We start from the raw sequence: 12,756 nt of genomic DNA on the forward strand, positions 1-12,756 counted from the left end.
ATCCATTGGTTGGATTTTTCCCGTATGCTCCTTGACCAGGGATTGAACCTGCAACCTTTTGGTATATTGGACAGTGCTCTAACCAGCTGAACCACCCGGTCAGGGCCAGACTTTTTTATTTATATTTTTATTGATTTCAGAGAGATGAAGGGAGAAGGAGAGAGAGAGAGAAATATCAATGAGAGTCATTGATTGGCTGCCTCCTGCATGTCCCCTGCTGGGGATCGAGGCTGCAACCCAGGAGTGTGCCCTGACTGGAAATTGAACTGGGATCTCCTGGCATGGGTCAGCTCTCAATCATTGAGCCATGCTGGCCTGGCCAGACATTTTTCTGAGTGCTTTTTTAGCCCTGTCTTCTTTTCCTTGAAAGTTACATCTTTTGTTATAGTCTTGAACCCTGAGACTCTATTTTGAAAAATGTTTTTTCTCCAACTCTTTTCTTTCATTGTTCAGACTGCATATTTTCTATTTCCCCCTTCAGTGATTCTTTCCTCTGTCTTCTCCATTCTGCTATTGGTTCCATCCATTGTTTGTTTGTTTGTTATTTTAAAGGGTTTTTGTTGTTATATTTACTGATGCTTAGTTTTTTTAGAACAGTTATTTAGTGTTACAGAAAAATTGAGCAAATAGGGCATTTCTCATGTTACAGTCCTTCCTCCCCCCAGTTTCCCCTTTTATTGATACTTTGAATTAGTATGATATATTTGTTACAATTGATGAAGTGATAGTGTATATTATCATCATGTAAAGTTCATAGTTCATTTGGATTTCCTTAATTTTTACATAATGTCCCTTTTCTGTTTCAGGATTGTTTCCAGGATATACCATATTATATTCAGTAGTCATATCATCTTAGGCTCCTCTTGGTCGTGGCATTTTCTCAGATCCCTTGTTTTTGATGTCCTTGATAGTTTTTTTTTCTTTTTACTCAGTCCCCATTTCTCCCCTTTTTTTCTTTGGCCATCGGCAGTTTTTAGGAGTTAGGTATATTCTGAGATGCCCCTCTATTGGAATTTGTCTGGTGTTTTTCTCAGTAGACATACTGGGGTTATGGATTTTTAGAAGAAATGTCACAGAGGTGTATACTGGTATACTGTTCCCTTTTTCATCCCATACAAGGGCACATCCATCAGCATGAAGTTGATGTTATCACCTTGCTGAAGTAATGTTTGTCAGAATTCTCCATTGTGAAGTTCCCCAGCTCCGTGTTTCATGTTGTAGTCTTTGGAATGAAGTCAATCTCTCCTTCAGTGGGGGTTATATATAGATAACCTGGGATTTTTCTGCTTAGGAAACTTACCTCTTCTACATTTATTCAGTCATTTATTAATGTTAGTAGGGACTCATGGGTATTTATTTTATACTTTGGTTTATAATTTTGTATTGCTTTATTTAATTTGTTGCGTAATTTTCTAGTTTGACCATTGAGAGCACTTTCACTTGGCTCCTGTGTTCTTTTGACATACCTATTGATTTATAATAAAAAGTTTTGCCCAGCTGGCATGGCTTAGCGGTTGAGCATCTACCTAGGATCCAGGAGATCGTGGTTTGATTTCTGGTCAGGGCACTCACTCGGGTTTTGGACTCGATCCCTGGTCAGGGGCATGCAGGAGGCAGCCGATCAATGACTCATCATTGATGTTTCTCTTTCCATCTCCCTTCCTCTCTCTGAAATTAATAAAGATATATTTTTTTAAAAAAGTTGTATTGATTTTAGAGAGGGAGAAGGGAGAGAGAGAGAGAGAGCGAGCGAGCGCGCGTGCGCGAGGGAAACTAATTGGCTGCCTCCTGCATGCCTTCTATTGGGGATCGAACCTGCAACGCAGCCATGTGGCCTCATTGCGAATCAAACCAGTAACTGCTCAGTACATGGGATGATGCTCAACCAACTGAGCCACACCAGCCAGGGCCTGATTTGATTTTTTTTTTTTTTAATTTCTATTACAAGTTTTTTTCAGTTCTAGATTTTCATTTGGTTCTTCTTCTGTCTTTTTTTAAATAAGAATTTGTATTCATTGTTAAGTGGCTTTTGTTCTTTTATCCTGGCTGCTTGTTTGTGACGTCATTCTAACATTGCTGTACTTTCAATGTTAGCATCTATTGATTGTATCTTTCCATTTACGTTGTTTTTTTCCTGGGTTTTGGTAGGATAAATGATTTTTAAAAAATTGCAGCCTAGACATTTGGGATGTTATGTTATGATACTGTGGATCGTATTTAAACCTCTGCTTTACCTTTATTTATTTGACAGTGCTCTGGCAGGGGGAGGAATGTGCCACCTTATTATTGCCGAGTGGAGATAGAAATCCAGGCTCTCCACTTGACCTCTGTTGACACTCACGGAGGGGGAGCAGGTTCTTGTTATGCTGGGTGGGTATAGGAGTTCCTTTTCTCTCTGGGCTTTGGCTGATTCCACCCCAACTGGGAGGAGTTAGGATTATCTCATTGCTCCTCCACACAGAGCCTCCAGTGACACCAAATGATTCTACTCTAGTAGACATGAAAAGTATTCTTCATTCTTGCCCACTCCGGTGTGGCTCAGTGGTTGGAATGTCGGCCTGCGGATCCAAGGTTCATGGGTTTGATTCTGGTCAAGGGCACATACCTCTGTTGTGGGTTTGCCTCCCCATCCATGATCCGGGTGTCTACGGGAGGCAACCAATCAAACATGGATGTGTATCTCTCACATCCATGTTTCTCTCTCTCTGCCTCCTCTGTCCCTCCCTTCCACTCTCTCTAAAAAAATAAAGGAGAAAATACCCTCATGTGAGGATTAACAAAAAATAAAATTCTTCATTCTTTCATTAAATAAAATTAAAATTATTTTTTTTCTTTCATTTTTAAAATATTATTTTCATATGTTTTATAATCCCCATACTATATATTAATAATTTATAAGTAAATATATGGGAATCCATGCGTATGTTGTTACTGAAAAAGAAGCTCAGTCAGACATTTGGAGACTACTACCCAAGACACTAGTGAATGTGTTCTTTTCCTGTAGCTTGGAAAGTAAAATTGTATAGTGATCTTTTCTTGTCCCTGCCCTCCCCTCCCTCTTTGACCCTTGTCTATAACATTGAACTTGGCTGCTGCTATCTATGTCCCCATTGCTCAATTAGTTTTTGGAATATACTGATACAGGTAAATAATCTAGGTTCTGGCACTGGAGAGTATAAAATGCTTAACACTTTTCAGTTATTTTCATTTTCTTGCAGAGTATCTTGACTTTCATGGAAAGCAGGATGCTTTCTGCAAAGACTAAGGATGTAAATTCTAATGTGCTGGAAGCTGTCATGTGCTTTAAAATGAGTTCCCAAAACAACCTATTTGCAGATGATGAAACTTACAATTGTGTAACCTCCAAATCACTTAATTTAGAATACGTTGAGATATAAGTATTAATAGACTTTAATGAGATCTTGTCATGTACGAGAAATAAGTGGTGTTTTCCAAGGTCTACTTATATATATTGGGTCAAATTTAAGACTTTTTAATTCCTTTCACCATTATTATATTATTGGTTAAAATTAAGTGATTTTTTTCAATAGGATAATTAAAATTGTTTAATAATTCTTGTATAAGTTGGGCAGTGGCACTGGGGCTACAATAGGTAGGCATTTTTAAAAGTTGGAATGAGTTTGTAAGTCACAGAATGGGTAATTAAGAATCAACTTTTACAGCTTATTTATTTTTCAATCTAATAGCCTTACTTTATATGTTTTTATAAAGTGTTTGAAAATCTTTTTTTAGGTAGGTAGCCATCCAAGCTTCCTGAAGGAGGTTCGAGATCACATGCAAGACTCTTTCTTGATGCAGCCTGAGGTAAGTAGGAATGTAGCAGGTGTTAAAGCCCAACAATTTCATGTACTGCTACTGTTGTTTTGGTGTATCTGAACACCCTGTGAATCCTGAGTGCTGGCACACTTTGGATATATTAGGCATCAGTTCCTGACCACCTCAAGGAAGTGAATATTGAAGTAAACTATGTCACAAGAACTTTTTGTTTTCCAGAGTATATAAAAGTAATGTTTATACTACGCTGTAGTCTATTAAGTGTGCAATAGCATTCTGTCTAAAAGAAACTGTAAATACCTTAATTAAAAAATTCGTTATTGCTAAAAAGTATTAAACATTATCGGAGCCTTTAGTGATCTTTTTGCTGGTGGAGGGTCTTCAATTTGTAAAAATGTCAGTATCTGTGAATCACAATAAAGTGAGATATGCCCGTATATTAAAATTTATGCACTTAAAATATAACAGATGATTGTTTTCTGACTTAACCTCTATGACATACACAAATTTTCTTATTTCACTAAATCTTACATATATTTTTTTGTGTGACCATTTGCTTTTAGATATTTATGTTGCTATTGTCAGACAGAATTTTATTTACCTTTACTGTTGAAAGTATTACAAATGTCCCCCTTTTATCCCCTTGATTTCCTCCCCCCTGCACCACTCCCCCAAGGCCTTCACCACACGATTGTCTGTCTCCACAGGTTATACATATATGCATATAAGTTTTTAGGTTAATCTATCCCTACCCACTCACCCAACCCTGCCTTTCCTCTGAGATTCGTCAGTCTGTTCCATGCTTCTAGGTTTCTGGATCTATTTTGTACATTGGTTTATTTTGCTCATTAGAGTCTACATATGAGTAAGATTATGTAATACTTGTCTTTCTCTGGCTGGCTTATTTCACTTGGCATAATACTCTCCAGGTCCCACCATGCTGTCTCAAAGGGTATGGGATCCTTCGTTTTTACAGCTGCATAGTATTTCATGGTGTAAATGTCCATGAAGATGCTTGATATGATTTCAGTCTTTTTGAACTTGTAGAAGTTGTTTGTTGTCCTAACATGTGGTCTATCTTTGAGAATGTCGCATGTGTACTTGGGGAGAATGCATATTCTGCAACTTTGAGGTAAAATGTTACAAAATGTCTATTAAACCCATCCGATCTAGTGTGTCATCTAGAATCAGTTTTCCTTGTTGATTTTTTTGTCTGAAAGATCTATTCAGTAAAGTCAGTCGGGTGTTAAAGTCCCCTACTGTGTTTGTATTGCTGTCAACCTCTCCTTTAAAGTCCTCCAGATGCTTTTTTTTTTTTTTTTTCAGCCTCTGAGTCTTTTGTTCTGAGGTGGTTCTCTTGTAAACAGCATATATTTGGGTCTTGTTTTCTTATCCATTCAGCTACCCTATGTTTTGATTGGATCATATAATTTATTTATTTATTTATTTATTTATTTATTTATTTACTTATTTATATATTTTTAAAATATATCTTTATTGATTTCAGAGAGAGGAAAGGAGAGGGAGAGAGAGAGATAGAAACATCAATGATGAGAGAGTCATTGATTGAGCCCACAACACAGGCATGTGCCCTGACTGGGAATCAAACCCTGATTGCCTGGATCCCAGGTCGATGCTCAACCACTGAGCCACGCCCGGCTGGGCTAATACATTTATTTTTAAGGTTAATATTGATAGATACTTGTCTGTTGCTATTTTATTTCTTTGTGCCTACATTTCTCCTCTCTATTTCAACTTCTTATTACAGCAGTCCCTTTAATATTTCTTTCAATGCTGGTTTGGTGGTGATAATCTCCGTTAGCCTTTTTTGTCTGGGACGCTCTAGTTCACTCTACCCTCCCTTCACCAGAGCCCAAGGTGAATGGCTGAATACAAAAGATTTTGCATTGGCCCTTTAAGAAGATGCCTGTGTTTCCAGCTGTCTCTTTCTCGCAGACAGAAACCTTGCTGCTTTTCACAGCCAGATGTCATGTAGGCACCTTTCTCAATTCTGGTGCTCTGGGTTGGGAAGCCCACCTTGGGTTTTAGACCCTTGACTTCTCAGTGGGAACCCTCCACAGCTGAGATATCCTTCTCGAATTTCATTTGCTGTCTGTGGGAATCCAGCCAACCCTCTCTCACCTCTACACTTCCTACCATTCTCTATGTGGTCTCCACTTTTCATCCTTTGTTATGAAGGTGCTCCCCAGCTGTTCTTCAATTGTAGTTATTTATTCAGGACAGTTTTTCTTTATTTTAGTTGTAGTTCTACTTTGGTCCTGGTATTGGCAGTGTAGTTTCCACGCAATCCGCTGCCATCTTGGAACCTCTCCCAGATATAGTTTTTTAATGCATAGTACCTTGTCCACAGTAGGCATTTATTTATAGGAAGTCCTCTCTTTTGTGCCTGCTTCAAAGATAGATAAAACCCCTTTTTTCAAAATATTTTTGAAATCTATATTCCCATTAGTCCTGTTGAATACTAGCATATGAATAATAAATTCATACAATTAGAAGTAATTATAACTGTAGTATAGTGATCAAAGTAAGGAATTAATTTTGATACAATATTGCTATCTGATTAATCTATAGACCTTATTTAATTTTTGTCTATTAATGTCCCTTATAGTAAATGGAAAAAAAATGTTATTTGTCTGGGATCCGTGTATTCCAGGATTATAGGCTGTTATTTCATAAAAAATGTTTTGTCTTTTTTTCTCTATTCTTTTGAGACCCCAATTCCAGATATATTAGACTTCTAGCTATTGTCTAGCTATTGTGGCTCTATTATTTATTTATTTTTTAAGTCTTTTTTTTCCTTTTTTCTCCATTTTGGAGAGTTTTATTATTGTATCTTTGATTTTACTAATCTTTAATCAAATAAACTTGATCACATAGAGTGCGGTATATTTTTCATCTCAGTACTTGTGTTTGTCATTTCTTGGAGTTCCAACTGGGTCTTTTTTGTATCTTCTATTCCTTTCCTCATTATGTTCATGTTTTTCTCTACTGTTTTCTCAACCATATTAGCATATTTATAATAGCTATTTTAGTATCTTTGTATACTGTTTGCATCTCTGTCACTTCTACGTTTGTTTCTACAGCTTGGGTTTTTATTTCTAAATAACAAATTATATTGTGTTTTGTGCAGTGTTTAAAAGCCATTGTTTCATATCTTCTGTCTAGTTTCCTGATTGTTAAAGGTGGGAAGTTACATCTAGTCTCTGTTACTCCATTGTGGCAGTGGATGGAAGCTTTAATCTGAAACAGTTCCCCAGCCTTTCTTATCTTTCATGACCTTGACATTTTCAAGGTCATGACATTTTGTGGAGTGCCCTTCAATTTGGATTTGTCTGATCTTTTCTCAGGAATATATTGAGGCCATGCGTTTTTTGGCATCAATTACCTCATAAGTGATATTGTATCCATTTTATTGTATCATACCAGGATGCACATGATGTCTATATGTTGACTTGGTTTGCTTGGTTAAGGAGGTTTCAGTCAAATTTATCCAAGGTACCATTGCTATTTTTCCCCTCTGTATTTATTAAGTTTTTTGGGTGTATATGTTATACTCTATTAATATTCTCTTGCTCAGTAGACTTTTTACCCACTATTTTTAGCATCCATTGTCAATTAGAAAAACTTAAACAATTACAAGTAGTATATGTGTGTTGAAAAAAAATTGTAAGCTATACATTAATGAAGAAAAGGAAAACAGAATGGTTCATCAATATTTTACATGCTTTTTCCCTCTGTGTAAACATCTTCAACATAAAGAGATACTATTAGGGTTTTATTGAATAAATGAAATACAAATTGTACTTGAATTTATCTTTTAGTCTTCACTTAGTGTAAAAATTTGTGCAGTATCATGTCACGTCGAAGTTTTATCACCACTTCTCTAATCAGGGTTCTTCACTATTTTTGTGCTTTTTGACTCCTTTAATAATATGGATAAATCAATTCTCAGACTGTTATTCAATGCATTAAATAAAATATGGTCACAAGTAGAATCTGTTAATCAAAATAGTTATCCAAATATTTCTAAATATTTTCAAATGTGACATATGGTTTATTAATGCACTAAGTAATAAAATGGTATGGTTAATAACTACAGTGTTTTTTGAAGTAATGTTGAACATGATATACTGAGGTATCTCCCAGTATGATAGAAAAAGCTGGGGATTTTATTTTTGATGAAGTCATAGGTTCTGCCAAAACTAATGTGGTTTGTTGCCTCTCATTAGAATGAAAAAGGATGCCACGTGTCAGGTAGGTGTTATTGAATGTAAAGATAATAGATTTTTTTTCCATGTAACACTATGGACCCAAGTTAAGTTGTAGTTGAATGAGGTTAGGAAGTAGGTTCTGTGCTGGGTATATTTTAGTGCCCATTTGCTAGATTAGATTTGCAGCAACAAGTACATGAAACCTTTATCTCTTGAGCACCTACCCATGTTGTCCACTTGCTTGCTCAAAATGTTCTGAATGAAACGTATTACTTACATGTAAAAGGAAAAATTAGAGGAAGTTTTTAAATCATGTGATGGTTAATTTTGATATTCATATGGAACTGGTTAAAATTAAAATGTAAGACACCTTTTTTCATCAAGTAGACTGAAAATGAGCCAATTTGCTATAAACTCCCATTATATTTACCTTTTACCTTATCAGTATCTTGTTTCAATCGGTTCTACCTCATTCTTTTTCTCTGAATTTGTATTAAGTAGGTTTCTTTTCCCCCAGGCCTAAAATGAGGAATGTATTAATTGTTAATTTGTTCTATTTAATTTCATTCCTTTAAATTAGAGTGCGTATTTAGAGGATAGATGATATTTATATATGATTATTTTGATTTTATTTTTTTTTACATATCAAGAAGAGAAAACATGGCACGAATGTTTATTTCTTTTTTTGCTAATGTTCTTCCATTAAATGGGTCCTTCTGTTTTGGAAGTGGTAGCTATGGAAGTAGCTGTTGAAATATTTTCAATATTGATGATTCTATCTTTCTGATAGTACCTTCTCATTCTTTTCAGATAAGAGTATTTGTCAATGTGGACCAGTTGCTTAGCTTCTTGTTTACTTAACCCAGTTCAACTGGTCTACTTTTTATTTTGTTACTTCTTAAATCTTACTAATTACTTAACCATTCTACCAACAAAATCATTGTCAAATTAAAGGATGTTTCTAATAAGTAAGAAAGTCGAATCCAAGATTAGATTAGGTGATTGGATTTCATTTATTGGATTATTGGTAAAGGAATTCCTTATAGTCTGCTGCTACATGGAAGTCTTATGCACACATCTATTGGGAATTATCCTAATTTGTACTGTGGTAACAGATTTTAAACATTCCTTTATCTTTCGTTTTTTTTGTTGATTTGTTCTCTTTGATCCTCCCCCCCACCCCATATAAGAATTTAAATTATTATATAGAAAACATGTTGCCATTTCAAAAACTGGGAGAGCCATAATTAAATTTGATAGGTTTACAGCTATTTTTATTTCTTTCTTATTACCCTTCTTTTGTTATTGATAAGTATTTCTATCTGGAGCATATCAGAAATTGAAGAATGAGTTGATTGCCACTTTGAAAAGTAAAACTTTTGGCTTCCTTTAAGCAGTATTTGAGTAAATGGGAAATAGGCAGCCTGGATTATATTTTATGGTACCAGAATGAATATAACATACCTTTCTGGCACATCAAGAGCTCTGTTTTCTCATATCTCATGTTCTTTTTGTTGTGTGCTGAGGAAGTCTTTTTTTCCCCTTTTTTTGATGTTGATGTTAGTTACTTGTTTTTGGTTATTGTTTTTATCTCAAATTATTACTTCATTTTCTAGAATTCTTTGATGATTGTGAAATTTATTCATGCAATACCCATTTTATGTTATTTTTGGCCTGATTGTCATGTTCCCTGACATCTTTTTTTTTTTTTTTTTTTTTTTATCTTCACCCGATGATATCTTTTTTCATTGATTTTAGAGAGAAGAAGGGAGAGAGAGAAAGAGGGAGAGAGAAACATCAATGTGAGAAATATGGATTGGTTGCCTCCTGTCTGCACCCCGACTGGAGATCAAACCTGCAACCTAGGCACATGCCATGATTGGGAACTAAACCCCGCAACCCTTTTTGGTGTACAGTCAATGCTCCAGCCAACTGAACCACCCGGCCAAGGCCCTGACATTTGCTATTTATCCATATGTTTAACATTTTGAAGCTTTCTTATATCATCCTATTGTACTAGATGATGCTGAGTATGCAGATGAGTGAGATAATCTCTACATCAGGTGGAAAGGCAGATAGAGTTATTTTGCAACATGATATATGATATTTAACTGATTGTGACAGTTCTGTAACTGCTCAGAAGAGATCAGATAAAAGTTGCTCTAAAAGGCTTTTTTCCCTCATGTTTGATATTTAATTTTGACTATCAAGTAAATGTTTTAATACATACACACCAGTTCATCCAAATTCTATTTTTTTAAGACTATATTTCAGTGTTACTGCTTTTGTCTAGCAGTTTTCAAAGTGTACTTCCTGTGTCTTACCTTCATGTATTCTATCTCATTTCTCTGAATTACATCAGTGTTGGCAAATACTTACCCTTGGCAGAAGGATTGACTTCATTATTATCTATTGACTAATTATTAACTTTAGTTAATAGCCAAAAATCATTAAAAAAATTTTTTTTAAATTGATTTCAGAGAGAGGAAGGGAGAGGGAGAGAGAAACATCAATGATAAGAATCATTGATTGGCTGCCTCCTGCCCACCCCCTGCTGGGGATCTAGCCCGAAACCGGGGGACATGCCCTGACCGGGAATCGAACTGAAATCTCCTGAATCATAGGTGGATGTTCAACCGCTGAGCCACACTGGCCAGGTGCCAAAAATAATTTTGAATGAGATTTTTTTAATTTAAAAAATTGAAAATTTTTAAATTTTATTGTGGTTGAATAAGGTTGTAAATGTAGTAGATAGGTGGTAATTCAGTTTTAAGAAATGTTCCAAAAGTGCTTGGACAGCAGCAGCTCAATAAAATATTTAACATCTTCCAATTATTTTTCTGAAGGACTGTATTTATTTGATTATTCAGGCTTACATTTTTAAGTCCATTTAATTTCTTTTGTCAAATGACAAAGAAGTGTGTCATTATTGTAAACAAGAAACACTGTGCCTTTGATTTTCAGTAGTTATTTACCTATATGTAGGGATTCTGTTAAATTAATAGAGAAAACACTAATTTTGAAGGAGAGTTAGCTGAGATCATTACTTTTGTTTGAATCTGATTTAGCCGCATTGCACTTAACAGTTTGCATCCAGATGAAGTCTTCTGACCCACTAACCCTGATTAGAGATTCATAGAATTGTTTTGCAGAGGGAAGGTGTAATGAAAAATACAATAATTTTTTTAGTTAAATTGTGGTTTTTCTTAATTATGTTTTTATGTTTCAAATTTTAGAAATATGGAAAACTGACCACTTGTACTGGTTGCCGAACACAGTGCAGGTTTTTTGATATGACTCAGTGTATAGGTCCTAATGGATATATGGAGCCATACTGTTCCACTGCTTGCATGAACAGTCACAAGACAAAATATGCAAAATCACAAAGTAAGTTTCAGGGATTTGGGAAGTTAAAAAACTTTAATAACATGACTAATTTTCTAATTACTTTTTCTCCTTTACCTTTATTCTTATGCTTGTTCTTACTACATAAACTTTATTTTCACACTAAACTGCATTACTGAAAAATTTCTTAATGTTTTGATCATTCCATATCTTTTAATTTTTAAGTCATTGAAGTTCTGTTCTGTCCATGTCTATGTTCTTAGCTAAAACTGTTTTTTCATCCAAACATTATCTAAATTGAGATTGTTTCATGTGTCCGTGTGTATGTTTTAGAGACATAATGGACTCTTTTATGGCAGTATTTTTTAAGGTGTAATTAATGTTGGAAATTAAAGGATAGTTTACAGATGGTTCTAATAAGAAGCTATTCTGAAAAAAACCAAAACAAAACCACAGCTATTCTGAGGTTAAGATTTTTTAAAAAACTTTTATTATTTTCTAAAGAAATAAGATATGAACCTTTTCTCTCCTAGGTTTGGGAATTATTTGCCATTTTTGTAAGCGAAACTCTTTACCTCAATATCAAGCCACAATGCCTGATGGAAAACTGTATAACTTTTGCAATTCCAGTTGTGTGGCTAAATTTCAGGTTTGTTATTTATTTTGCATAACCCCAACCCCAATAAGATAGACATAGGAAATAAACAGTGTAATATGCCTTGTATGTACTTAATGTGCTAATTTTTTTAGTTTGTTGAGGGTCACATTGGTAGATGGAGATTCTAGAGTCACAGTAGGCATGGCCTCCCCCAACTCTCTAGTAGCACAGGTGATCTAATTGACTTTTTTTGTTTGTTAATCCTCACCCGAGGATATTTTTTCCATTGAGTTTTAGATAGGGTGGAAGGGAGGGAGGTGAAAAGGGGAGGGGAGCGGGGAGACATTAATGTGCGAGAAACGTTGATTGGTTGCCTCCTGAATGCACCCCGGGGGGCCTGATCAGGGCCTGGGATTGACGCTTTAATCACTGGGCCACACAAGCCAGGGCCTAATTGATTTTTTAATTGTATTTATGACATAGACTTTCAAGGAAAAAAAACACAATTGAGCTCAATGTCTGATGTGTAGTATTTTCTTAGTAGATGGTTTGAATAACATCATGTGACTTACTGGGGAATTCTTTTTTATGAAGGATGTAGGTAGGTATATTTATCCTGGAAGTAATAAGCATAAATGTGTTCTTCATATAGTAGAAAAATGCCAGTTAACAAGGACATTGGATTTTAATACAAAATCAATTTCAGGGAGACATTTTTCATTTTGGTAAATGCAAAGAACATTTTATTTTGGTAAGTTGCAAAGTTGGCATATGGATAGTCTCAGA

General features: G+C 35.2%; 1 protein-coding gene across 6 annotated transcripts in view; it reads left to right on the plus strand.

Moving 5' to 3' along the window:
- Nucleotides 1–12,756, plus strand: part of ZMYM2 (zinc finger MYM-type containing 2) — a 124,770-nt gene that overhangs the window by 47,649 nt on the left and 64,365 nt on the right. For 5 of the 6 annotated variants that reach the window (XM_081126698.1, XM_081126697.1, XM_081126696.1 and 2 more), the window contains 3 exons: nucleotides 3,754–3,825; nucleotides 11,264–11,414; nucleotides 11,906–12,021. In XM_081126698.1, coding sequence (XP_080982824.1) covers nucleotides 3,754–3,825; nucleotides 11,264–11,414; nucleotides 11,906–12,021 — 339 coding nt within the window. Of the gene's footprint in view, nucleotides 1–3,753; nucleotides 3,826–9,785; nucleotides 9,896–11,263; nucleotides 11,415–11,905; nucleotides 12,022–12,756 lie in introns of those variants that run through there. The other variant, XM_081126701.1, reaches the window with a different exon arrangement.

This window comes from Miniopterus schreibersii (genome assembly GCF_964146895.1).
Source record: "Miniopterus schreibersii genome assembly, chromosome: 2".
NCBI classification, from domain to species: Eukaryota; Metazoa; Chordata; class Mammalia; order Chiroptera; family Miniopteridae; genus Miniopterus; species Miniopterus schreibersii.